The 24,918-nt window shown below is 41.8% G+C and overlaps 1 protein-coding gene across 2 annotated transcripts; it reads right to left on the reverse strand.

Annotated features, from left to right (window-relative positions):
- Window positions 1-1,892: 1,892 nt before the first annotated feature.
- mcm7 (minichromosome maintenance complex component 7) lies at window positions 1,893-12,423 on the reverse strand. Of its 2 annotated transcripts, none has more exons than XM_073820559.1 (15): window positions 12,280-12,423; window positions 11,005-11,084; window positions 10,758-10,922; window positions 9,920-10,044; window positions 9,200-9,380; window positions 8,980-9,117; window positions 8,690-8,839; window positions 8,154-8,268; window positions 6,251-6,382; window positions 5,514-5,597; window positions 5,229-5,440; window positions 4,881-5,146; window positions 3,449-3,617; window positions 2,825-2,934; window positions 1,893-2,244 (listed from the first exon to the last, which is right to left on the reverse strand). In XM_073820559.1, exons 1-15 carry the CDS (start codon window positions 12,308-12,310, stop codon window positions 2,037-2,039), a joined length of 2,166 nt encoding a protein of 721 aa, XP_073676660.1. In that variant the 5' UTR covers window positions 12,311-12,423; the 3' UTR covers window positions 1,893-2,036. The 2 variants fall into 2 exon arrangements, with proteins under 2 accessions (XP_073676660.1, XP_073676661.1); XM_073820560.1 differs by lacking the exon at window positions 12,280-12,423 and adding an exon at window positions 11,483-11,565.
- Between the last annotated feature and the right edge of the window lie 12,495 nt (window positions 12,424-24,918).

Here is a 24,918-nt window from a genome sequence, read left to right on the forward strand (position 1 = left end):
ATCCGTTAAAGGATTGTTAGGCTGCATTATTTAGGTCAACCGGAACCAGGGACACTTCCTAAAACACCTGATGTACTCGTTGCATCAGAAGAAGAATGCCATCTACGCTAATACTAGTATCTTTCCTTCTTATTCCGAGGTCACCGTAGCCACCGATCATGTATCCAGATCAGACGTTCACTGCAGTCCCCCGGATCCAGTCTGTACCCATCAGCACCCAGACATATCCTTTACAGCCCTGAATGTCAGCAGAGACCACATCAACTAGATGAGCCCCAGGGACAGATCATCAGAAAGAACTCCTACCCTAAACGGCCACCGGCACAAGACCACGGGAGCCAGATGAGTCCTCTCCAATTTGACTTTGCTGCAATGAGGAACTTTTGCACTTTTATTGACATTTTATCTTATTATTTTAATACTGTAAGGTTGCTTTGACACAACTTGTATTGTAAAAAGCGCTGTATAAATAATCTTGACTTGCTTACCTTCTCTGAAGCAAAAAAGCTTCCATGAAACCTAGCTGTGGCTCTGTCACTCTCCAGCCTCACGTCCTTTATCATCTCAAAGTTGAGAACAAGAACAGAGAGAGGGGCGAGAGATAATCACCATTATAGGGCTGGTGGAACCAGTGTTCAAAGAGTACCTGAAAAACCACATTTAAGTAAAAGTACAGATACCTTTACGTGAAAATGACTCCACTACACATTACAAGTCACCAATTCCAAAGCAACTTGAGGAAAAGTGTCATCTAAGTGACATCCTTCTTGGACAAAACGTGAGTTTCAGCCTCATCGCCGGCTACAATCATGTCCTCATCTTGATATAAGACACCTGTGATTCACAACGAATGGATAAGGAGCCTGCATTCACGTAAACTACCCTTGCTGACAAGTTCAGGTGAGTAAAGGCATAACTCATAAGATACAGCAGTACGGTGTCCTGTAGCAGCCAGTACTACGTCTTTTGTAGCAAAGATAAACAGCCGCAGAAAAAGCTAAGAGCCATGCAAAAATGTAACTGCAACACTAATGTAGTAAAAGTACAGAAAATGTAGTAAAGGAAAGAGTAAAAGTTGTGTGAGAGTGTGTGTATATGTATATATGTGACCCTGGACCACAAAACCAGTCTTAAGTCGCTGGGGTATATTTGTAGCAATAGCCAAAAATACATTGTATGGGTCAAAATTATAGATTTTTCTTTTATGCCAAAAATCATTAGGAAATTAAGTAAAGATCATGTTCCATGAAGATTTTTTGTAAAATTCCTACTGTAAATATCAAAATGTAATTTTTGATAATTTTGAGTAATATGCATTGTTAAGAACTTAATTTGGACAACTTTAAAGGTGATTTTCTCAGTATTTTGATTTTTTGCACCCTCAGATTCCAGATTTTCAAATAGTTGTATCTCGGCCAAATATTGTCCTATCCTAACAAACTATACATCAATAGAAAGCTTATTTATTGAGCTTTCATATGATGAATACATCTCAGTTTTGTAAAATTGAACCTTATGACTGGTTTTGTGGTCCAGGGTCACATATGTCAAACAAAAGCAATCAATATATTAGGGTATAATAATAATAATATTGGATCCAAGACCAAAAGCATCAGCAAAAAAGTAAAAAAAAAAAAAAAAGTTTCGTTTTGTAACTTTAGTTGACTAGACTTAGCATAAGCCAAAACTGGAAAAACACTAAAGCATTTATTAAGTTCTTCATTTGCTACACTAATAAGTTATGTTAACATTTAAATGGACCTCAGCTGACGTGAATGCCAAAGTTCAACAATGCACTTTTCAATAAACAAATTAGACCCGATCACAAAGTGTTAATAATGTGTCAGTATTTCATTAAACCCTGCAGGAATAACCATAAATCAAACCAACAATCTATTTACAGCATTTATTTCAGGGATTTAAACAGATTTAAAAGCAAAACAAACGAAACTCGCTCCCTCCTCATCACAACACCATCAGACGGAGAGACTCGAGCGCCTCGGATCACGTTCAGTCACTGTGTTTGCGGCGATGGTTCACACAAACGTGACGCGTGAACGCGCCTGGTTTATCTGCCACACGTTCAGCTCCTCGTACTCGTCCAGAGCGGCCTGGAACTGAGCAGGAGTGAAACCACGAGACACGCAGCGCTGCTCCGCCTCGGCCATACGAACAGACCTCACCGAACCCTCGCCGGCCAACTCACGCAGAAGAGAGAAGATCACATCAGCCGGACGCTGAGCCCTGCAGACAGAGAGGAGAACTCCATCAGACGCAGGTCACACTGCACTCAGTGGTGTGTCTGTACATGTGTGTGCGTGTGTGTGTGTATATGTGTGTGTGTGTGTGTGTGTGTATATGTGTGTGTGTGTGTGTGTGTGTGTGTGTGTGTGTGTGTGTGTGTATATGTGTGTGTGTGTGTGTGTGTGTATATGTGTGTGTGTGTGTGTGTGTGTGTGTGTATATGTGTGTGTGTGTGTGTGTGTGTGTGTGTGTGTATGTGTGTGTGTGTGTGTGTGTGTGTGTGTGTGTGTGTGTGTGTATATGTGTGTGTGTGTGTGTGTGTGTATATGTGTGTGTGTGTGTGTGTGTGTGTGTGTGTGTGTGTGTGTGTGTGTGTGTGTGTGTGTGTGTGTGTGTGTGTGTGTCTGTGTGTGTGTGTATATGTGTGTGTATATGTGTGTGTGTGTGTGTGTGTGAGTGTGTGTGTGTGTGTGTGTATATGTGTGTGTGTGTGTGTGTGTGTGTGTATATGTGTGTGTGTGTGTGTGTGTGTATATGTGTGTGTGTGTGTGTGTGTGTGTGAGTGAGTGTGTGTACGTACCTGGTGTTGTTGGTCTTGTCAGCCTGCAGTGAGTCTTTGCTCATCTCCATCAGTCTCATGGCCTCATTAACATCCTCCTTCTCCACAACATCCACCATCCGCAAACGAGCCTGAACACAAACGTCTGAAGTCACATTCTCATCTAATCAAGTGTGCGATCGTCATCACATTCCTCAAATACAAACGATCTTCCAAAGTCAAGTGTACTTCAAATGGACGAGTTGTGCCGGCACTGTCAGACCGAGACAAGTGCAATGCCTTGTGGGAAAGCCAGCAACTGCCCAAGTCTCCGCCTCTCAACACCAGCTAGTCTCTGCGCGAGCGCTGCGGGGCGTCGCGTGCGGTCAGTTTTGCATGGGTTTGCACAGCGGCGTGACCCGAGGCTGACTGCCCACCCCGCAAAGCTGACCGCCGCGCGACAACACGGATCTCCCACGTCGCTCGAACCTGCGCCAGCGGCGGCGTGTGTCGTGAAGTGCTGCTTCTACAGTAGAGATGTACGCAACTACCTGCACAAACAGCACTTTTAACACCCGACGGCCTCATCGGATCCGCTCCGGAGACGGGGTCCTGCTGGTAACAGTGAGGTGGTCAGTATTGTGGAGGTGTGTGTTCGTGTCTCACCAGGGCAGTGGAGAGCCGCAGGATGGACAGCAGCGTTCGGGCCGAGGTGAAGGTGGTGTCTTTACTGACTCGTGCCTCTTTCCTCATTTCTACGTACGCGGCGGTGATGTAATCAGACAGAGACTCTGGAACCACCGGCTGCTTCTGCTTACACTTACTGATGTAACGCCTGACAGACAGATGAAGATGAATGAACAGACGATCCCATTCAGAAACATACGTCAACACATACAACTGCAGTGGAAACTCAATTACAACCGTATATATACATAAAAAGGAAATATGAAACAATTAAAAGATGATTCTCTAATTTCAGTTCAGATCTAATCTTAATTCGGGGGCCTTTACTACTAACATCAAAAAGTAGTACAATGTACATTTAGTGTTCATACTGTACTGCAAACCCTTTCGCTGCTATTGAGGTAAGATTAGGGTAAAGTTAGGGACAGGTTTGGTGGTATGGGTAGGTTTAAGGGTGGGTTCAGTGTAACTACAAGCAGGTATTTATTATTATTTTTTAAATACAAGTACAAATGTACAAACATAGGTACACAGTAAGCGCATTGTATCACGGGATTAATTTATAAAGTACATAAGTTAATGTCACCTAAAGTGGGACCTTTTCTTGCTCTTACAGTTTCTGCCCATATAAAAACATAACTCACGGTAAATTTAGATTAATAAACTAAATGGATTCATTGATTCAACTAAATGACTTAAATTTTACACCAAACTTAATTGAAGGGATGCAGTGAGCAATCAAACACTACAAACAGGGCTCCAGACAAAAAAAAACAAAAACAACAACAAAAAAAAACACCGGCTCCTAAAACAAACCAACTTAGGCACAATTTTTTTTTAAGTGCCACTGAATAAATGGGTTTCATTTATTTAATACTTTAACATTTCAGTCATACTGTTGTGTTTATGTCTGATCTTTTCTGGAATTTATCAGCATTTTAAACCATCTTGTAGATTTCCTGGGAACTAAACATCTTTTACAATTTACCACTATATACAGTCACAAGAATTTCTTATTACACAGAATGTGTGCCAATATCATGGACCATCACTTAGTGATTACTTAGCCACTGAGTGAAGTTTTGGTTTTTATCATGTACAAACAGGCTACATAATATTAATGTGTAATAGCCCATAAATATAGCTGCGTTTAGCGGGTGTGTATCAGCACTGCTTCACTAGAACTTTGAGGCACATAAAAATGGTGACAGCAAAAACTACACACGCAAATGAACATTTTTGGTCGCAAATGTGACCGTTTTAGTCGCAGTCTGGAGGCCTGAGAAATGTACGTCACTAATCAACAGTGCCATGTTATTAATCAATTTTGCTCTAATATTTAACACTAGTATTACTTGATCAGCATCGATTCGTTGTGAGCAGCAGTCATGAGAGCGAGGCAGACGTTTACCTCATGAGCTTCATGTCGATGGGGGTGAAGTGAGTCGGCGGCTGCTTGCAGTGCTGGTGAACGTAGGTGATGTGCTGCGCCAGCCGCAGGTCGTTGTCCGTATCGGGTTTGTCCTGAATGAGCCACAGCAGGTCGAAGCGGGACAGAAGTGCGGCCGGCAGCTGGATGTTCTGCTCGATGGTTTTGCGAGGGTTGTAGCGGCCGTACGCCGGGTTCGCCGCGGCCAAGATGGAACAACGTGCGTTCAGAGATGTCATAATGCCGGCCTGAGACGAACGAGACACAACGCACGTGATCGCACTCGTTCGGGAGTCAGATATCGCCCGGTTCAATCGGAGCGGACCCTACCTTGGCGATGGAGATGGTCTGCTGCTCCATGACCTCGTGAATGGCCGTGCGGTCGGCGTCAGCCATCTTATCGAACTCGTCGATGCAACACACGCCCTGATCGGCCAGAACCAACGCCCCGCCCTCCAGCGTCATCTCGCCCGTGACCGGGTCACGCATGACCGCCGCCGTCAGACCCACACCGGACGAACCACGGCCCGTGGTGTACTGACCTGAAACAGAGCGTCCAGAGTTAGTCGGGGAACACCAGAGGGAGGATAAAGCGGCGCTGCGGGAGACACTCACTGCGAGGAGCGAGACGGTCGATGTAGGACAGCAGCTGAGACTTAGCCACACCCGGATCACCCATCAGACAGATGTTAATGTTTCCTACAAACAGAGGAACATTCAGTCATACAGCACTTCATACATCAGTCTGGGTGAAAAGAGCATCACGGTGACAAATCAATGAACTGATGAATCTATAGAGTCTGTGGCATCATTATTCTGATTCGTTCAGTTCCATAAAACAATCAATGTTGCCAAGTTAGCAAGTCAAATGTACTTGTAAAGCTCTTTTCTCACACTCACACACACACACACACACACACACACACACACACACACACACACACACACACACACACACAATATGACTATAAATGAGTAATCCACTTTTTTTAGATCTAGCTCTACTGTATTTATAGTGTTTTCTGACACACATATCAGTGCTGCAGCGACTCAGACACGACTGAGCGATCAATAATTAAAAACCTGAATGATTTTGTTCAAAGCAAGCAATTTATAAATAGTATGAAAGTAATGTTATTGTTATTACAGGTGAAATCTCTGATGTTCAGACACACGCCTGAGTGTTGAGGATTTAGATAGTTTTGCTTTAAGAGTAAACAGCTCTTCAAAAGCACCTCTGAGGGAATGATCGTCGGTCTTAAGTGAAAAACAGCTGGCTATTAATTTACCGATCAGTCGATTAAGTGAAGTTTATCCAGCATCAGTGGCACACGCAGACAGACGTGACTCACCCCTGATCTTCATCCCACGCGGCGCCTGCTCCACTCCACCGACCAGCAGCAGCAGCAGAGCCTTCTTCACGTCCTCATGACCGTAAATCTCTGGAGCAATGGATCCCGCCAGCTTCTCATAGAAATCCTCCTCTACACACACACACACACACACACACACACACACACACCTCTTAGAAATCACACACAGACACAAAGCGTGTCTTACCCGTAGGGCTGGACCAGATTATTCGAATATTCGTTCGGTGGGTTGGAATTCGATTTTAAATTGAGATTCAAATATTCGTTTTTTTTTTCCATACACCTTGCATCCCCCGCGAAATGGTTCTCATTCGCGCTTAAATATGAATGAAGATCAGACTGCTGTGCCACTAACACAGAGACAGCAAAGATTGAGCAATATTTGAGAGGCCCACTTGGAAGCAAAGCTGGGCTGTGACTGTCGCAATGACAACCGCGCCTCCGTTTAAATGCACACAGTAGGCTAAAGCTGACCGCAAAGCCCCAGCAAAAATAGTTATCATGAATGTGTCGGGGGGGAAAAGGACATTTTTGAATTATTTAATAAACTAGTATTTGACACAAAGATGAAGTTGACGATCCTGACTCGCCATTTGCTCATGAACGCGCCTTTAATACCTAAATGCATCTTTATGGATTAGGCCTATAGCTAATGAAAGAGTTTTGTTTTCGATTTTTGTTGTTTGTTTGTTTTTACAGTTTTGGATATATTAGTCTTACCTTTATGAGCAAAAATGAAGTTTGACATAGCGCTGGCACTTCCATGTTCTGCAAAGCGTGCTTCAGCTTTACTCTCCGCACAAACGATTGTATATTAGCCTAATAGCACACTTTTATCTAGGTTAAACGATTCAACTAATATTGTGATATGCTTTAAGTTTTTTATATCTATGGATTTTAATTGAAATCGTGATGACTTGGTCGTTACTTTAAAAAACAAAAACTTAAATTTAACAAATAAAAAGCGTTCCAAATATATTTCTAAATTAACTTTATAACCTAAATAAATGACAATAAATGTAATCACTTTGCTATTAAAACAGCAGCTGTGTAATGGGGAAGAGAAAGAGAAACAAGAGCGGTTCCAGTCGGACTCGGGTCAGTAATTCTGATGAACTGTCGGAGAAGGTCCGGGTGAGGTTTTAGGAATTTTTGCAACGAATGTTTGTTTAATAGCCTATTTAACATTCTTATTTAGGCTAGTTTCATATTTAAATGTATTATTTATTTGATTTATTTTAGCGTTTTGTAGGCTGCTTGTTTACTGACGGAAGTGCTCAAATAAACACACGTTTGTTAATAATGTTTGAGCCTCATTTATTTTGGGTTTCAAAATAATATACATAGGCTATGTATTTTATATATAGGCTTATATACACAAGCGTTATATATAAAGTATATATATTTATTTATAAACAAACACCGCACCATTTCTTTCATTCTTCTTTTATTTAAATAGCCTACCCTTTACGGTGTCAGTAATTACTGTGCTGCTAATTTCTGATTTGCTTGTTAAAAAAATGTTAGGCTACCTTATTAAAAGTATTGCTCTTAACAGACCTGTGTGTTTTGTATCACTAGCGCAATGTCCGTTCATGAAGCATAAGCTCTGCCTGCGTGAGGCGCGCCGCATCCAACTAGCAATGTTCTATTACAATTTATTAATTCTGAACGTGTGTTGTGTCCATATTGCACCAAAAAGCAACACTGCACTCCCTTGGGTCCACAGCAAAAATCGTTTGGATGAACTGTTCTCGACAATAAAAATGCAAACAGAAAGACATACAGAGATTCCTGCCTTTATTAGAGAGAAGAATATGTTCAGCCCCTCCCACCGAAGCTTCGAAGCTCAAAAAATGGTATTCGGACCAGCCCTACTTACCCGTGATCTGCCGTAGCTCTTCATCGCTCAGCTCTTCAGTTCCCAGCTCATCATCCTCAGTCTTATTCATCAGAGTGATGCAGTGACACTCCATATACGTCTCTGACAGCAGACCCTGACACACACACAGACACACACATTAACCTACAGACCTATCTGAATACAGGAAACAGAGCTCATGTGACCATACATTTAGATGGTCATACAAACATAGAGCAGAACTTCTGCCCACTGATTGATTGGATGTTGAGAGGAGTGTAGGACTCAAAGTGGATTGAAATAAATGACTTGGAGAACTTAGGACATAGTCATTTGATTTAACCATTAAACATCACACACTTAACATTTGTAATATACACATATGAATCAATCACAATCTACCAACAATAAGCAGTAAGACGACTGATAAGGTGAATTTTAATTTGACGTTTGTTTTCATAAACATTTAACACTTTAAAAGAGCAGTTCATAGTCTACAGGACGATAAAACCAAGCCTGACTCTAGAGCCGTCAGTAACGCGTGTAAAGCGTCTCACCTGTACGGCCTGTCTGAACCCAGAGCGCAGCAGAGGAAGGAATATTCCAGCAATAGCCACGTGATCTCCAGGCTGCGCCACACGCGTGTTCTCTCCGCGCGCGTAAATGCTCATGCTGCGAGGAATGTTTCCCACCGGCACCTGATCGCTCTGTTTAACACAAACATAAAACACAATCAACACTTTGCATGATTTACAAGCGGCCGGGCAAACGTGACGCTCACACACACACACACACACACACACACACACACACACACACACACACACACACACACACACACACTTACATGCTCCTGAATGCGCAGCTCCTGGAACTTAATAAACTTTGACCCGCGTGTCTGCAGATACAGCCGTCCTCCAGACTTGTTGGTGACGCACTCCTGACTGGGACACATGATGAGCGGCGTGAAGCTCGGAGAGGCGATCTGATCAATGGCACGGACAAGACTCGTGTTAACACACAAACACACGTGTTTTAAGAGACACATGAACTAATCTCCTTCATACCGGCTGGTAGGTCTCGGCTCCACACTGATCGCAGGTGTATGTGGCCACAGCCATCATGGGTTTGACCTCCGTGGCTCTGGTGACGATTCCCCTGACGGTCACCAGCTGACCGATGCTGTCGGCCTTCACGTCACGCACCACCTTGGGCTTCAGCGTAGATGGAGGACGGAAATAAACCTCGCTGAAAAACAAGATTCATGCAGTTAAAAATGAGAAAACCACTGAGTGAGAACAGTATGATCGATTGTTCAATATCAGAACTGATTTTTTTTAGTCTGTGTTCAGACTTGAAGCATTACTTGCATAGGAACGTTACTTTTGGCATAATTTTATTAATTTTACGTACTAACGCATGCATTATAGAAAAGTCAGATTTCTTTATATAACCCTTTTCTTTATATAACCCTTTATACATAAACTGTGCCCAAGCAGATTCACAGCAATAAACAGGAAAAGAACAGAATCAGAAATGCAAACTTCAAATGTGAAAGTTAAATTTTTTGTGTTGATCATTAAAAGATCATCTAAAAGGCAACTGACTGTAATATTAAAGATTTAAAATAAACAACAAATATTGTAATATATTTTGCATTATAGCACATTTTTTATTTTAACAAAGCTAATATATAATATACAAAAAAAAAATAATAATAATAATAATAATATCAAACTCAGATCAAGAGCTGATGAACCGAAGCAGCCCCAGTTTGGGTCACTCACAATCTGCGCATGAGTTCAGACGGATACTGGTTCCGGGAGTCATGTGTGTCTGCGGGGTCACGACCTCTGGTCTCCATCATCAGCCGGTGCTCGATATAAACGTCCAAGGCATCCTTCGCCACGACCTACAAAACACACATACTCGGCTCAGACACAAATATCCATCAGCGAGTTATATTAGTGATGAACAGTAAATCTCAGCTGTGTGAATGTTTCTATGCTATTCCTGTATCGGCTTAAGCCTCTTTTCCGCTGCAGTTTAGTCCCGCTTCAACAAGGGTGTGATTAAGGATGAGCGTTACAGTCGTGTCACTCGTCTACTGACCACGACACAGACATTTTTTTTTTCTTTAGGCATCTAAAGTGGATTAAGAAAGTCATGCAAACAAATGATACTGCGGTGGCTGATGATTAAATTCTAGCAGGTTTGGTGTCTTGAGCCACAAATCCAATGACGCTGGTAGTGATGATTGACCAATCGGTCACATTTCAGTAACGGTACGGCTCACTTGGAAACCACAACCGTAATAGTACTGAAAGAAGTACCAAGTAATAAGTATTGTACAGTGAAAAAAACTCCAAAAGTGAGCTGTACCCCGCAGTGGAAACACACCATTACATATCCAGCTATATATGAAAAACTGTGTGATAATAGTTTACATTTTTTGACAATCACACAGCCATGATTTGCTATACAGCATATATCACAGAGTATGTGGATAAAGTTGGATAGAGTAATTGTAGGTAGAGTCATAAATGATTATCACAGTATCATTATGTATCAATGTTAAACAGATCTATAATGTCAGTATGGTCTGATGGTCGTCAGACGCAGCACCTCTCGCTCTCTGTATTCAGGCAGCAGCTCGTGAACCGCATCTGCAAACAGTCCGGCGTAACGTTTGGCATTTTCACACACGCTCTCCACCAGCTCAGGGTCTTCCTCCGCCACATCGTCCAGATCCACCACCAGCGCCACCTGCTCGCGGTGCGCCAAGGACACCTGAAACACACAAACACAGGTGAGCAGGAGCTTGATGTGATGCCGCAGGAGCAGCTGGAACAGAACAGACTGTAGATCTCACCAGCTGAGCGCCGTATTTGAAGACCTTCTTCCCAGAGTCATCCTCGCTGTAGAACTCCTGCAGGAAGCGCTTGCATTTATCTGGTAAAACAATCACAGCAGAAAAACCGCCATCACACACAAATCTGACAAAAGGCTCCTGTAAATGTTTAAGTGTAGGAAAAGTTCCCACTCCAGACGAACGCGCGATCACGCAGAGGTGCAGTGGGACAAACATCAGTCACGTGAGCGCGCGCAGAGGAAGCGTAAACAAACCAGCGAAAGGCGAGGAACAGTCGAAACAAAAGGACTCAAAATGTTCACTGTAGGGTCACAATTCAAAACTCATGCGACACTCTGCGTCCAGCTTTAGTAACAGCTGTTCAACAGACATTAAACGCCTGAAAACAAATATGTAAATTATGCGCGAATGAGCGACATGTCCAAACAGCCTCTTATGGACTTAAGCAAAACATCGAATTTGTACCATGTCGACTAACCTGATCGCGACTTCAGAGTCCCTGTTTCGGTGTGACAGACCACATCTGCTCCGACATTTGCCTTCTCGTTATACGTGCGTGCAACGCCACTCGATGGCTGCTGTTTTTGTAAACAAAGAAGCACATGGCTCCGGGGCCGCGCTACAGCCCGCGATCACTCCGCGCTTTATAAACTAGTCCAGTCCAGACAGAACGTGACCGTGAGCGCGCATCAACACCAGCGGAATCGAACCGCGCTGACTGGAGCGCTCCGCTGCTCTGGTGTCTGGCATTGGTTCGCGCGCCGCGTTTAGCACGTACAGACGAAACTTTCACGCTGTGCTGTAAAGCAACGTCTGGCGACCATTACAGTACCGAACTATTAAATAAAATAAAAAAAACACGATTCTGAACGAATTTGTTCTTTTGACTGAAAATAAACGTGTGCGTCTGAAAGCAAACACGTGCTCTCCGCGCGCCGCCGCTCTTTGTTCCGAATCTCCATCCGGGCACTTCAGCGCAAGCGCGCGCAACTCCAGCGGCCGCCGCGAGCAACAATAAAACTAAAGTTAGATCTGCATCTACAAGCATAACAGAACCAACGGCGTATCGCAGTTAAAACAGTACACGCCACACCCGTTCCGCCGTAACCCTTTGCTCGAGTTCAGATACCTAATATAAATGAGTATAAATGGGCGTTTTGATCGAAGTTTCATTTCATCCGAGTTTGATGCGTATCGCGCGAGCCCCGAAACACAACTGAGAAAAGTGAACAAAACTAAAGTTCATCTGGCGTTAGAAATAAATTCCCAACTTACCCTTCTCCGCCATATAATCCTTTGGTGCCATGTTTATCGCAGAAATGTGGAACAGTCACGTTTCCAAAATAAATGAATATTTCACACAGGAAACGTTTTACTGACTGAAGATGCAACACGGTCTCGAGGGCAGCTGCAAAAACTGGCGCGAGTCTGCTGGCGCTCTCCACCAATGAGCGCGAGTCTGCGTGTAGCGAGGGCGGGGCTCTGCCTGTGGCGCGAGAATCTTCCAAACGTAGTGTGTCACGTGAGCAGATTGACCAATAACACCTGCGCTTTGAAACGGCGGCAAAACAGTCCTGTTTATGATGTCATGACGAAAGCGGCGAACAGCTCTCACAGCAGCGTTCATACAGATGTGCTTGACATTATAATAAATACACTATATCTAATAATAATAATCCGAACATCTGTAAAGCCGAATATGCGGGATCTGATCAAAGCAGATTCGCGCCTTTGATCGGACATTAATGAATCTTTTCACTGCCGCTCATTGGCAGTATATTGTCTACAGTGTTTGTTATTGTCTGCATGTATTCAGTAGTAATTCATGATGGTGTTTATTGTGCTCTGCGTGTATTGTCTGCCGTCAGCTGATTACTGTCTGTGTTTAGCAACAAGCTGTTCGATTATTTGAAACACACTTGTACTGTGGCTTTGTGGAAAGAGTAAATACAATGTAAAACCTTGCATGGAAAAAAACAAGTATGAGAAAGAGAAACGAATATTATTTATTTAAACAAAAGATAATAAACTAAACGTCAACACATTAAACTGGCATCATTTTTTACTATAATGAAATCAGAAAGCTTTTTATGCTCTTTACATTCAGACCAAACTGCTGACATGAACAAATCAACTGAACCCTTTTACTGGGATATTAAAACATCTGCAGGAACACAACATCCCACAATGCTCCACTGCTTCGGTCAAATGCCATCGTGTCGCGATCCCGGTTTCATTCAAACAGATCCTCCAGGAAGCTGGCAGAGCCGTGTGTGGAGGGCTGTGGACAGAAGAGGAGGAGGAGGATGAAGAGGCATGTGATGATCATTCAATGAGCCTGCAGTGGCTTTAACTCACCAAAGTGATGCCCAGCTCAGAGTCTTCATCATCGTAATCTTCAATTTCTGGCTCCTCCTCATCCTCGGAAGCATCTTCATGACCCAGAGAGAGTCTGAACACACACACACACACACACACACACACACACACACACACACATTATTCTGTTTTTAGCACAAGCTGCTGTCTGGTTCTCTGCTAAACTACTGCACCGCTTCTTCACACATTTCATGCCAGTTTTTCTGTCTGCCTCTTAATTCTGATTCATTTAGTTTTGCGTGTTGTTACTATGAATTTTTAAACCATTGTTCTGTACACATGAATAATGTGAAACAAGCGGAAGTGCAGATGAAAAGCCTGAACACCCTCACGTGCTGAGATGAGAGCGGATGCTCTGAGAGAACGGACTCGACTGCTGTCTGCTGTGAATCACACTCTTCCTCAGGACAGACCTACAGACAGACGGGAAAGAGTGTGTGTAAACAACAGCAGCTAATGAAACTAGGGTCAACCTGTTGTTCAGTGACAGTCCAGGTTGCAAATGTCACACTTCTCTATTTTAGGAGTCTAGTAATACATAAATCATTGCAAAACAATTATTTTATTAATTTAGCTGCGTGTCACGCGACCATTAACCGACATCAGAGAACCGTAAACGTGAACGCGTTATTAAATCACTGAAATATTCAGCTCAATTCAAGAATTCATATCATTATTTGAGCTCAGAGAGGTTCCGCTGATGAAGATGTTTGTGAACAGGATCATAAAGCACATGGTATCACAGCAGGGGCGGCGAATGTTGTATTTAGAGTTCTGCTCCAACCCTAATCAGACACACCTCAACAAGATAATCAAGGTCTGAAGGGTTACTAGGAAGCTATAGACAGTGTTTACTAGAGTTGAAGCTGAACTCTGCAGGGCTGCGTTTCCCAAAAGCATCTTAAGCCTAAGCTGATCGTAGAACCGTCATCACCATTTGAGCTACGATAAACTTGTGCAGAAGATTCTTCTGAGAAATGAGCCCAGGAATGTTCACTGTTCACCACCCCATGCATTAGACATTACCAACTGCTGAAGCATGTTGTCATCTTTAATATAAATGAACATAATGTGTCTCCATCACATTTCTGTAACACACATTTGTATTACATCCTTTTTTAAATGTAGTTAATGAGTGGATTTAAATACCCGTCTGTGAAATCATCATCATCCTCATCATCATCATCCATGTTGACACGGCGTGTGTGGGACATTACAGCTGGAGTTTCCAAACCGCTGATCAAACCTGCTCGCACACACACACACACACACACACGCACACACACACACGCACGCACACACACACACACACACACACACACACACACACACACACACACACACACACACACACACACACACACAGACACACACACACACACACACACACACACACACACACACACACAGACAGACACACACACACACACACACACACACACACACACACACACACACACACACACACACACACACACACACACACACACACACACACACACACACACACACACACACACACACACACACACACACACACACACACACACACACACACACACACACACACACACACACACACACACACACACACACACACACACAATGGTAGGGATATTTCATAGACTAATTGGCACACAAAAAATTTTGGAGTCAGTAATAATTTTTTTTTAAGAAATTGACCCCCGGTTTCACAGATATGGCTTAAGGCTAGTCACAGACTAAAATGCATGTTTGAGCTGTCTCAACTGTCTATATCTTGCGTTGACATATCTTAAAATAGGTCAGGCCCATTGTTCTGATGCACACCTCTAATGTTTTCTTCTAAAGACGTTTTTATAAAAGCTGCTTAAATGTCTTAATTTAACTAAGGCCTGGTCCTGGCATAAGCGGAGTCCTGTCTGTGATACTGCTGTTCATTTTCAGACATTTATATTGCTACAAAAGATTTAAATAAATGCTGTTCTTTTGAACATCTGTTAATCCTAAAAATAAAACATATCACGATTTGATAATCACTAATCTTTATTGAGCAGCAAATCAGAATATTAGAATGATTTCTGAAGGATCATGTGACACTGAAGACTGGAGTAATGATGCTGAAAATTCAGCTGCGCATCACAGCAATCAGTTACGGTTTAAGGATATTCACAGAGAAAACAGCTGTTTTAAATTGTAATAATATTTTGCTGTTTTACTGTATTTTTGATCAAATAAATGCAGCCTTGATGAGCGGAAGAGACTCTTTCAGAAAAATTTAAACATCTCACAACCCCAAACTGATGAATGCTAAAGCACTTCTCCTTACACCAGTTCCAGTAATGGTACAAGTGTGTGTGTGTGTGTGTGTGTGTGTGTGTGCGTGTGTGTGTGTGTGTGTGTACTGACTGTGTGTGCGTCTGCGTTTCCTGTTGGGTGTTTCTGCTGCTGCTGCTGCTGGAGTTTCTTTTGATCCTGAAGTCAGCGATCGTTCGTACATCCTCACAAACTCACTGTTGATCACAGAGGCAAACACACGGCGCAGATACAGCGTCCTGCGGCACAGACACAGACTGATCTCAGGACAGTAGAAAGCACTTATTTGGCAGAGGAATTTCAATATCGAGATGCATCGATTCGAGTGGGACGAACATCTCTGTTCATTATTTGTTTTCACAGACACCCCAATGAGAAACTGTCCGAATACGGCTTTAGCTGAAAAAACAGCAGTTCATTTGCTTGGAGATTGTGTGTCAAAAATGCACATGTACAACCATACATCTATAAAACTCAGATTTCTCTTGTCAAAATTTCATCTAATTCTTCTAAATGATGAACTAAAGCAGGAATCTATAGGGTTTATTCTCCGTAAGGACGATGCGTCCCGTGTTGAATCACATGCGGTGGATCTCAGTGTCAGTGATACTCACAGCTGCTTGCGCTCAGGTTGCAGGAGTTTGAAACTGAATTCACTCAGAATCTCCAGAAAACTCAAATTTGTCAGATCTCCATTATCGAGCCCTTGACTCGCGAAACGGATGCCGTCCCTATAGGCAAACCACAAATGGCCACAAATGAGAGAGAGAAATAAAGACAGTAGCATGAGGAGCAGGTATAGATACACACTGATGTAACGCCAGCAGCGGTTTACGGCTCAGACGCAGGTTGATGCTGAAGTTCATCGCCAGTTTCTTCGCCAGCGATCTGATCTCTGTCAACTCCTCATCACGACCGTCCTGCTCCAGCCCAGAGAACAGCTACACACACACACACGTATATATATATATATATAAACACACACACACACACACACACACACACACACACACACACATGTATATATATATAAACACACACACACACATATATATATATATATATATATATATATATAAACACACACCTGCTGCAGACACAAGCACACAGTCCTGGCGCTTTCCACTGAGCTGATCATCTTGGATTTGCTGAGAGTCTCTTTGATGATGTCACCGAAATCCCTGTAGAACTACAACAATAAACCCTAACATCAAAAAACTTTTCTTTTAGGAAATCATATATAATTACAAAGTCCCCCGTAGTCAAACATTTTATCCCTTAAAACTAATCTTTGATCATCAAAATGACACATTTAAATGTTTTTCCTGTGAAAATGTTTTTCTCATGCCTTAAATCAGCTTGACTGTAACTCCACCCCCTTGCCTCATTTACTATGCGTGGATCTATGATTATGCAAATGAGCCCCACCTCCACTCACTCACACAGCCAGAGCCTCCTGATCGTCCACTAACTGAACTTGACTCTAGTAAACGCAATATAATGGCGATACACGGATAATGACTGATAACTATAACAACTAACCCTAACCCAACTATGTTTTTACTAGCGGACAACTACAGTGGATACTGCAACATTCGTTAAACTTGATGATGCTGTGTCCTCAAAATGTCTCGAAGGCAGCCTAGATAGTGATTCCTGTTTCCCTGTTTCAAAACGCATTTCTGTTATAGCCTTTGGGAAACCACAGTTTTAAGGAGAAAATACTAAGCAATACTGTTTTTTTAATGGATTGGCACATGGTTTGTCTAAAAGCATATTAAAACACCACATAGACAAATAAACAACATAAAAACTGGATTTTCACTACAGGGGGACTTTAATACCTTATTGTAGTATTTGAGTATATCTGTGGCGGCTCGCAGCTCCAGGACTCCGTATATGATGAGTTTACAGTATCCAGCCAACTGATTCCTCCTCTGCAGCAAAGCAGCCATCTTCATCTCCTCACCCTCTTCCTCACCTGCAGCACAACCCTCCCTCATCATCATCATCATCATCATCATCATCATCCTGCTGAACAACTTACATCTGATGAAGATTTCAGATGCAATGTTCTTATCAAAAGACAACCGCTTTTACAGAAAGTTACAAAGTAAATGTGTGTGAGTGGGTTTGTCTCCTAGCATTACATCAGGGGGGAAAATCGCCAGAAAGAAGATCAATCTGAAAACCCAATGTTTTTGACAAAAGGCTTAATTAAGAGAATTGTATCTTTCTTCATTCACACTGATATAAGATTTGATCTGTTCAGTCTAAGAACGCTCTCCTGAACACATTCATATATCCCGATAAACGCGTACCAGCCAGATCCTCGTCAGGGTCGCCGAAAACGTAGTCGATGATGAAAGAAGCCATTTCTGCTTTGAGAGAGTCGTCAGGACTGAAGCGCTGCAGCGGCAAACCCTCTCCTTCGCACAGCTTCCCGAAGACCAGCAGCACGTCACACAGACACAGGAACGCCTGCGGACACACGGAGAGAGCTTTGACGAGTCTCCATCTCATGCAATGTCTTAAACTCATTTCACTGCCAACAAATCGAGTCTACAGAAGCTCAGAGAGACAGTGGCTTGTGGTACTCCATATTGTAAATATTCCATATTCTAGAGCCGAATAAAAAATCTCACAACAATTGATGTGTTTTTGTGATCGGCTGGGTTTCACTGCTGATCAAAGTCACTGCTGTCGTGTCGTTTGCACAGCGCTGAGACTAAAATGAACGTGGTGTGATGTGAGCATCACAGTGATTCTGGTCGTTTGAAAGCCACGTAAAAAGAGCTGGGCCTGAGGCGATAGTCAAAACCGTGTGTGAATCTGAGACTGAGAGCTGAAGGTCTGTACCTGGTTCCTGATGTGACTCTGAGCCACGGACAGACAGCTCTGACACACCACACAGAACGAGTGAAGAGCCTTCATCACGCGCTTCAGTTCAGCCTGACAGACAGACAGACAGACAGACAGACAGCATTACATACAGCGATTAATCCTGTGACCACAGCCTGATCTCTGGCGCCACCTGCTATCTTTAGGAAAACAGTGTACATGGCAATCAGGCTTTCATGAATACTGACACTTTCTATTACAGAGGTCTTCAAAGCTGTCCTGAAGACCCCGTGTCTCCCTCATCTAACATACTTGGTTCAAATCATCAGCTCATTAGTAGAGACTGCACTTGTGTCTAATCAGGGAAACATGCTAAATGTGCAGGACAGGTTAGAAAACACCATCAGTAAAAGTGCTTTCTCTTAAAACCTGTTCACAAAGCTGCTGAGACAAACATTTACGAAGGAATAGAGAGAAGTCTTAAGCTGAGAGTAGGGCTGGGCGGTATGACCAAAATTTAATTTCACGGTAACTATATTTTTCACGATATTGTTTTTTTTATATAGGTTGTTATTCCGGAAAATGTACAAAAGGGCTTTATATAATATATAAGCTTGAATATTTAAGAAAAGAAAAGGACTTGATCTTATTTGATTATTTTGTATTTTATTTTTAACCTTATAAATATAGTAAACAAAATATGACTTTATATGAACAACAATTCCACTGTATGTCACATTTCACAGCTTGATGTGGACTTATTATTGTAAACTTTTCTCAAGTAACATCTCACAGATATAAAATATATCTCAAGTAAATAACAGGAAAAGAAAACTTAAATATGAAAATGTAAATATGTAAACACTTTAAGGTTTCTCTTTTTCCATGTTTTTACAATCTCCCAGCGTATCCTTCAGTCTTGCATTCAACGGTTTGACCGATCTCAGCCTCAGGCGTGCTGCATGCGAGTTGGCCACGCCCACTTATTTACATTTGACGGTATACACGGAATAAAAAATTATTTTACGGTACACATTTCATTCCGCGGTAACGATATATTCTGTCATACCGCCCAGCCCTAGCTGAGAGTGAGGGCGGGGTTGATGCTCATTAACTATGCACACAGTGATTGGCTGATAGGGGAGGTGTCTCTGTCAGAGATCTATTCATAGAAATATTGTAGAGCAGAGATCCTCAAATCTGGCCCACAAGAGCCATTTTCCTGCCGAGTTTAGCTCTAACCCTAATCAAACACACCTGAGCATGGTCTTCAAGGTCTTCAGGATCATTAGAAAATCACAGATAGGTGAGTTTGATCAGGTTTGGAGCTAAACTCTGCAGCGCATTGGCCCTCCAGGGTAAGATTTGAGGAACCCTGTTGTAGAGCTTGATATTATGTTGACATTCAAATAAAGGTTTAAAAAATGTTTTAAAATGCAGGCTTAGTGTCACTAAATAAACAAGTATATGTTCAGCTGATTGTCAGCCTCTTACATGTGTGCTTCTCAAACAATAAGTGGATATTGTTAAACAATAATATGCATATCTTTTAATTAACAGAGTAGAATAATTGTGGCTTATAGTAAGACAAATGTATGCGTTGGGATAACCTCCAAAACCAAAAACCATGTGTGCAAATAAATGCAGCGTGTTTCTAAAATGTTTACGTTCTGACTTCTGAGGCAGATTGATGGCAACATCCATTTTAGCCCTGCTGAAAAACAACAACAGAAACTTAATATGAAACTTATGTAATGTTTTACAGGTTATAATGGGAATTGTACTGGTTTATTGGTAACTGTCATGGTGCCTGCTGGTCTCTATTGGTAATTGGTTCCCTTCTATTGGTGGCTTGTTAAAACCAGTAAATGCTAATGGAACATATTTCCCAAAAACACTACAGGAAACCATTCTTTAAATGGTTTTAATGGTTAAATGTTGATGGTTTGTAATGTTCATAATGGTATTTGTAGTGGAAACCATTAGAATTTCTGTGAGTTTCTATTGTTTTTTTTCCAGCAGGGAGGATAGTTTTGGATTTGATCTCAGTGACTTGTGAGTCCTCTTCACTACTTCTAATGTTTCCAGATTTAGGAGCAAGTTTTAGTGCTAAAACACTTTATGAAATACTCTTAGAGCAAAAATGTAGGAGTCTTAAATTTAGGATTGACAGTATTTTTAAGATTTTCTCTTAAAACTTTCTCTTAAAGTTATGAGCTACTTTTAGCCTTAAGATGTTTTGTGAATACGGGCCCCGTTCACTTATATGAAAAACCTTCATGTGTACAGCGTAAGTCTGACTTTTCAATTATTATTATAATTTAATGATCTAAAAATATTTCATAGATTTCTTTGGGGGAAAAACATAAGCACTATTGTCAATGCACTACCGATGAACTGTTCCTATCCATTTATCATTCAAACTGATAAAAACTGAAAAGATCAGACCCAAGAGATTCCTTATCCTATGGCTTCCTCCAGTGGACAATATTAGCGTCACAGCCTCGATCTGACAGAAGAATGCCTGATCATTTAGAATTTACTGTTAGTCTGCAAGCACGTTTCCAGCGGCTTGACAGGAAGTCATTGTACCCAAGTCTGACTGAAGATTCAACCACATTGGGTCAGAAACTTTATATATTTTAACAAACACACAGAGAAGGGACATGACAGAGACAGCGAGATGAAAGACGACGCACCTTGTCTCGTGCTGAAGTGTGTTGCTTGATCTTTGTCCCCTTCCAGAACAAATGGAAGACTGAGCACTTAAGAGCTGGAACCATCAGCTACACACAACGTTATAACGAGTGTAAAAGAATGTAATTAGTATAATTGCAATGTAATTGTAATTTTCATGTAATAAGCATGAGCATATAATGCTGCTAGTCAATAACTTTCTACGGAGCCGTGGATGAGACATGAATGTAAACATCACGATAATCACAGAGATTTACTCTTATTATAAATAATCTCTCACACACACAATAATCAAGTAAATCTGTGAGGGTGGTGTTTGGGGTTAGGAGATAGAAATACAGTTGGTACAGTATAAAAACTATTACAGTTATGGAATGAACCCACAAAACCTTCTTGTTGATTTCTCTCGTCTCTATTCCCATCTTCAGCAGCTGAAAGCAGAACTCAAACAGGTCCCTTCCGGTCAAATCTCTGGCACTGATAGACACAAAAACACACTGTAGACAGGGGCGGATTAAGGTTGTCAGGGGCCCCTAGGCTGCTCTTTGTGTGAGGGCCACAACAGTAAGACAATTACCACCACACCACGTAGGTAAAATGAAAAATTGAACATTATGGGCCAATCAGGGTCTTCTTTTGTTCGCTCTGACGGGCCTAGGCCCACCCACTTTTCAAAAAGACCATCCCAAAAATGTTTTTTAATATATTCTAATTTTGTCAAGAATTATTAAAAAAATCGTCAGTAAGCTCATAATTTGTGCTAAAATAGTCTAAATATTAGTTTTAAAAAGTTAATTTTAAAAAGCTGGTTATGTCTAAGCTGTCAGACAGTGGTTGGGGTTTGTTCCGATCAGAGCATGTGAGCATTTCTGAATATTCCGCTTGCTCCTTCCACTCAGAGTCGCTCGCTCAACCCAGAATGGCCTGCAAATATGCGGAATAAGGGCTGCCTCCGACTAAAGTTTTTTCTAGTCGACTAGTATAGTTGTTCATTTAAGCCATTCGTGGACAAATCGCCCCTTTATATTAATTTCATTACTTAGGCTATATACCCGATAGATGAGCGTTTACGTAATATAGCCGCACTCAAGCGCACGACCACAAGGAGACATTTAATTATTTATTAATAAACTGGTGTTTTCTGTGTCGCAGCAAAGATGAAGTTGACGATGTGGTCTCGCCATGAACGCCAGAGAGAAATGCACATTTCATATGATTACATATTCAGAGAGAAGGCTAGCCTATTTATTTTAGTTTTGAATATTTTCGTTTAAAAGTAGACATTTCAAACTTGCTATAATAGATAGCCTATATTTCTCAAATCTGTGAGGCACAAGCTGAGTTTCAGCGCCCTCCAGTTCACATGCAATGCAACTGATCGTGTCGGCGCCTTATTACATTGTCTGCTATATATTTGCTTGTTATTTATTAAATACAGGCAATTGGTTGATAAAACACTGATCAAAATTAAGATACAATTTATACAAAATGAAAATCTTTAAAAAAAAAGAGACTACAAAACAAAACTTAATGAAGTGGTCAAAATGTTTTACCCATGTCTCCAGACATATTGCACATCTCATGATGTATCATATCTTTCTCATGCTGCATGCTCACTGCTTGCTCACTTTCATAAACAACATTGATTAAATAAAAAAAAAAACATAATGACGTCACATATTTCCCAACCCAGCCCTCGGCCCTGTTGCAACAGTTGTTGTTTAGGTATCTTAAACGCGCACGTACTGTACAGTCTCGGAGTCATCGCTGCGACCAGTAGGGCTGTAGCGATACACTAATCTCACGATACGATACGATACACCATATTCAGCTCACGATACGATATATATCACGATATTTTGCCAACGATACGATACGATTCGATATAATTCGATACTATTCTATATAATTCGATACACTTACATCATTTTCTGATAGATTTAAAAGAGACAGAGTGATTTTGGTGACATCTTGTAAGTGTTTCATTTACTTGGATTGAATTAATTGAAATAAACTCAAAAAACATCAGACAGCTTGCAAAATAAATGCTGGACAAAATTAATCAAAGATGTGTTGAGAAAATTAGTTCCATTTATTGAAACAGTGCAAACTGTAGCTTACAAGCCTTTGAAAAGTAAATAAAATGCAACATTGCAATTTGCAATTAAAGGGATAGTTCACCCAAAAATGAAAATTTGATGTTTATATGCTTACCCCCAGGGCATCCAAGATGTAGGTGACTTCGTTTCCTCAGCAGAACACAAACGAAGATTTTTAACAAAAACCAGTGCAGTCTGCCAGTCATATAATGGAGGTGGATGGGCACCAGACCTTTATAAGTAAAAAAACATGCACAAACATGCACAGACAAATCCAAATTACACCCTGCGGCTCGTGACGATACATTGATGTCCTAAGACACGAAACGATCGGTTTTTGTGAGAAACTGAACAGTATTTATATCATTTTTTACCTTTAATACACAGCCACGTCCATCTGTCCTGAGCACGAGCTTTGAATGCGGCTCGTCACATGTGAACGCGCTCTGACGTAGTATACGCAAACGCAGTAAGGGGAAATCGGTTAAAAGTCCCGGATGAGTTTGCGCAAGCAGATGTAATCTTTTATCTTTAAATTGGTTTGAACAATCAGGATAAGCGCAAGTAATTACCATTTTGAATAGCGGCTATACCCACAGTCTGTGTGCTCTGTGGAAACAACGAGTGTCGTATACACGCCACAGATCGCTTCCGGTGTTTGCGTATTCTACTTCAGAGCGCGTTCACATGTGACGATCCGAAAGCTAACCTCCTGCTCAGGACAGATGGACGTGGCTGTGTGTCAAAGGTAAAAAATGATACAAATACTGTTCAGTTTCTCACAAAAACCGATCGTTTCGTGTCTTAGGACATCAGTGTATCGTCACGAGCCGCAGGGTGTAATTTAGATTTGTCTGTGTGTGTTTCTCTTTCCTCTAAAGATTTGGTAACCATTGACTGTCATTATTAGACTTCACCGGTTTTTGTTAAAAATCTTCGTTTGTGTTCTGCTGGGAAAACAAAGTCACCTACATCTTGGATGCCCTGGGGATAAGCAAATAAACATCAAATTATATATAAAGGGATCCCTTTAAGCAGGCGGGTGCTGGATTTATATTCGCCGCCATTCTCTGAATATCCTCGCTCTGACTTGGTAAACAGGAAGAGGTAGACATCTGCGTCTGTGTAAGGTTAGTAGCGGCTGGCTGACCAAATCGCTCTTCCTGCAACGCGAACAGGGGTAAACAACACGGGGATTAGAATGGGACGTATGTATCGATACTCGCGGCTAAAAAATCAATACTTTCTTTGGAAAAAAAATATCGATTTATATCGCAGAATCGATAAAATCCTCCAGCCCTAGCAACCAGGAGATGAAGAGAGCCGAGACCCACATCACCTAGCACATATATTTGTCTCTGCCACCCCAGGATGCTAGAGCGACCAGCGCCATTGCTAGGAGGGCGCCAGCGCCTCTGCCTCGCGAGTGGATGATAGCCCTGAAGACGCCTAGCAATGGTTTAACCTTTAGTTAAGTTATACCTTAAGAGTCTAAGAGACAGCGTTATCGGGAAACGCAGCCCAGGAATGATGCTTATGATGCGTAATGGAGACTCCAAAGCGCTCTTCTTTGGTCAGAACCACGGAGAGCGATCGATCGCGG

Source organism: Garra rufa, chromosome 16, assembly GCF_049309525.1.
Source record: "Garra rufa chromosome 16, GarRuf1.0, whole genome shotgun sequence".
NCBI lineage: Eukaryota > Metazoa > Chordata > Actinopteri > Cypriniformes > Cyprinidae > Garra > Garra rufa.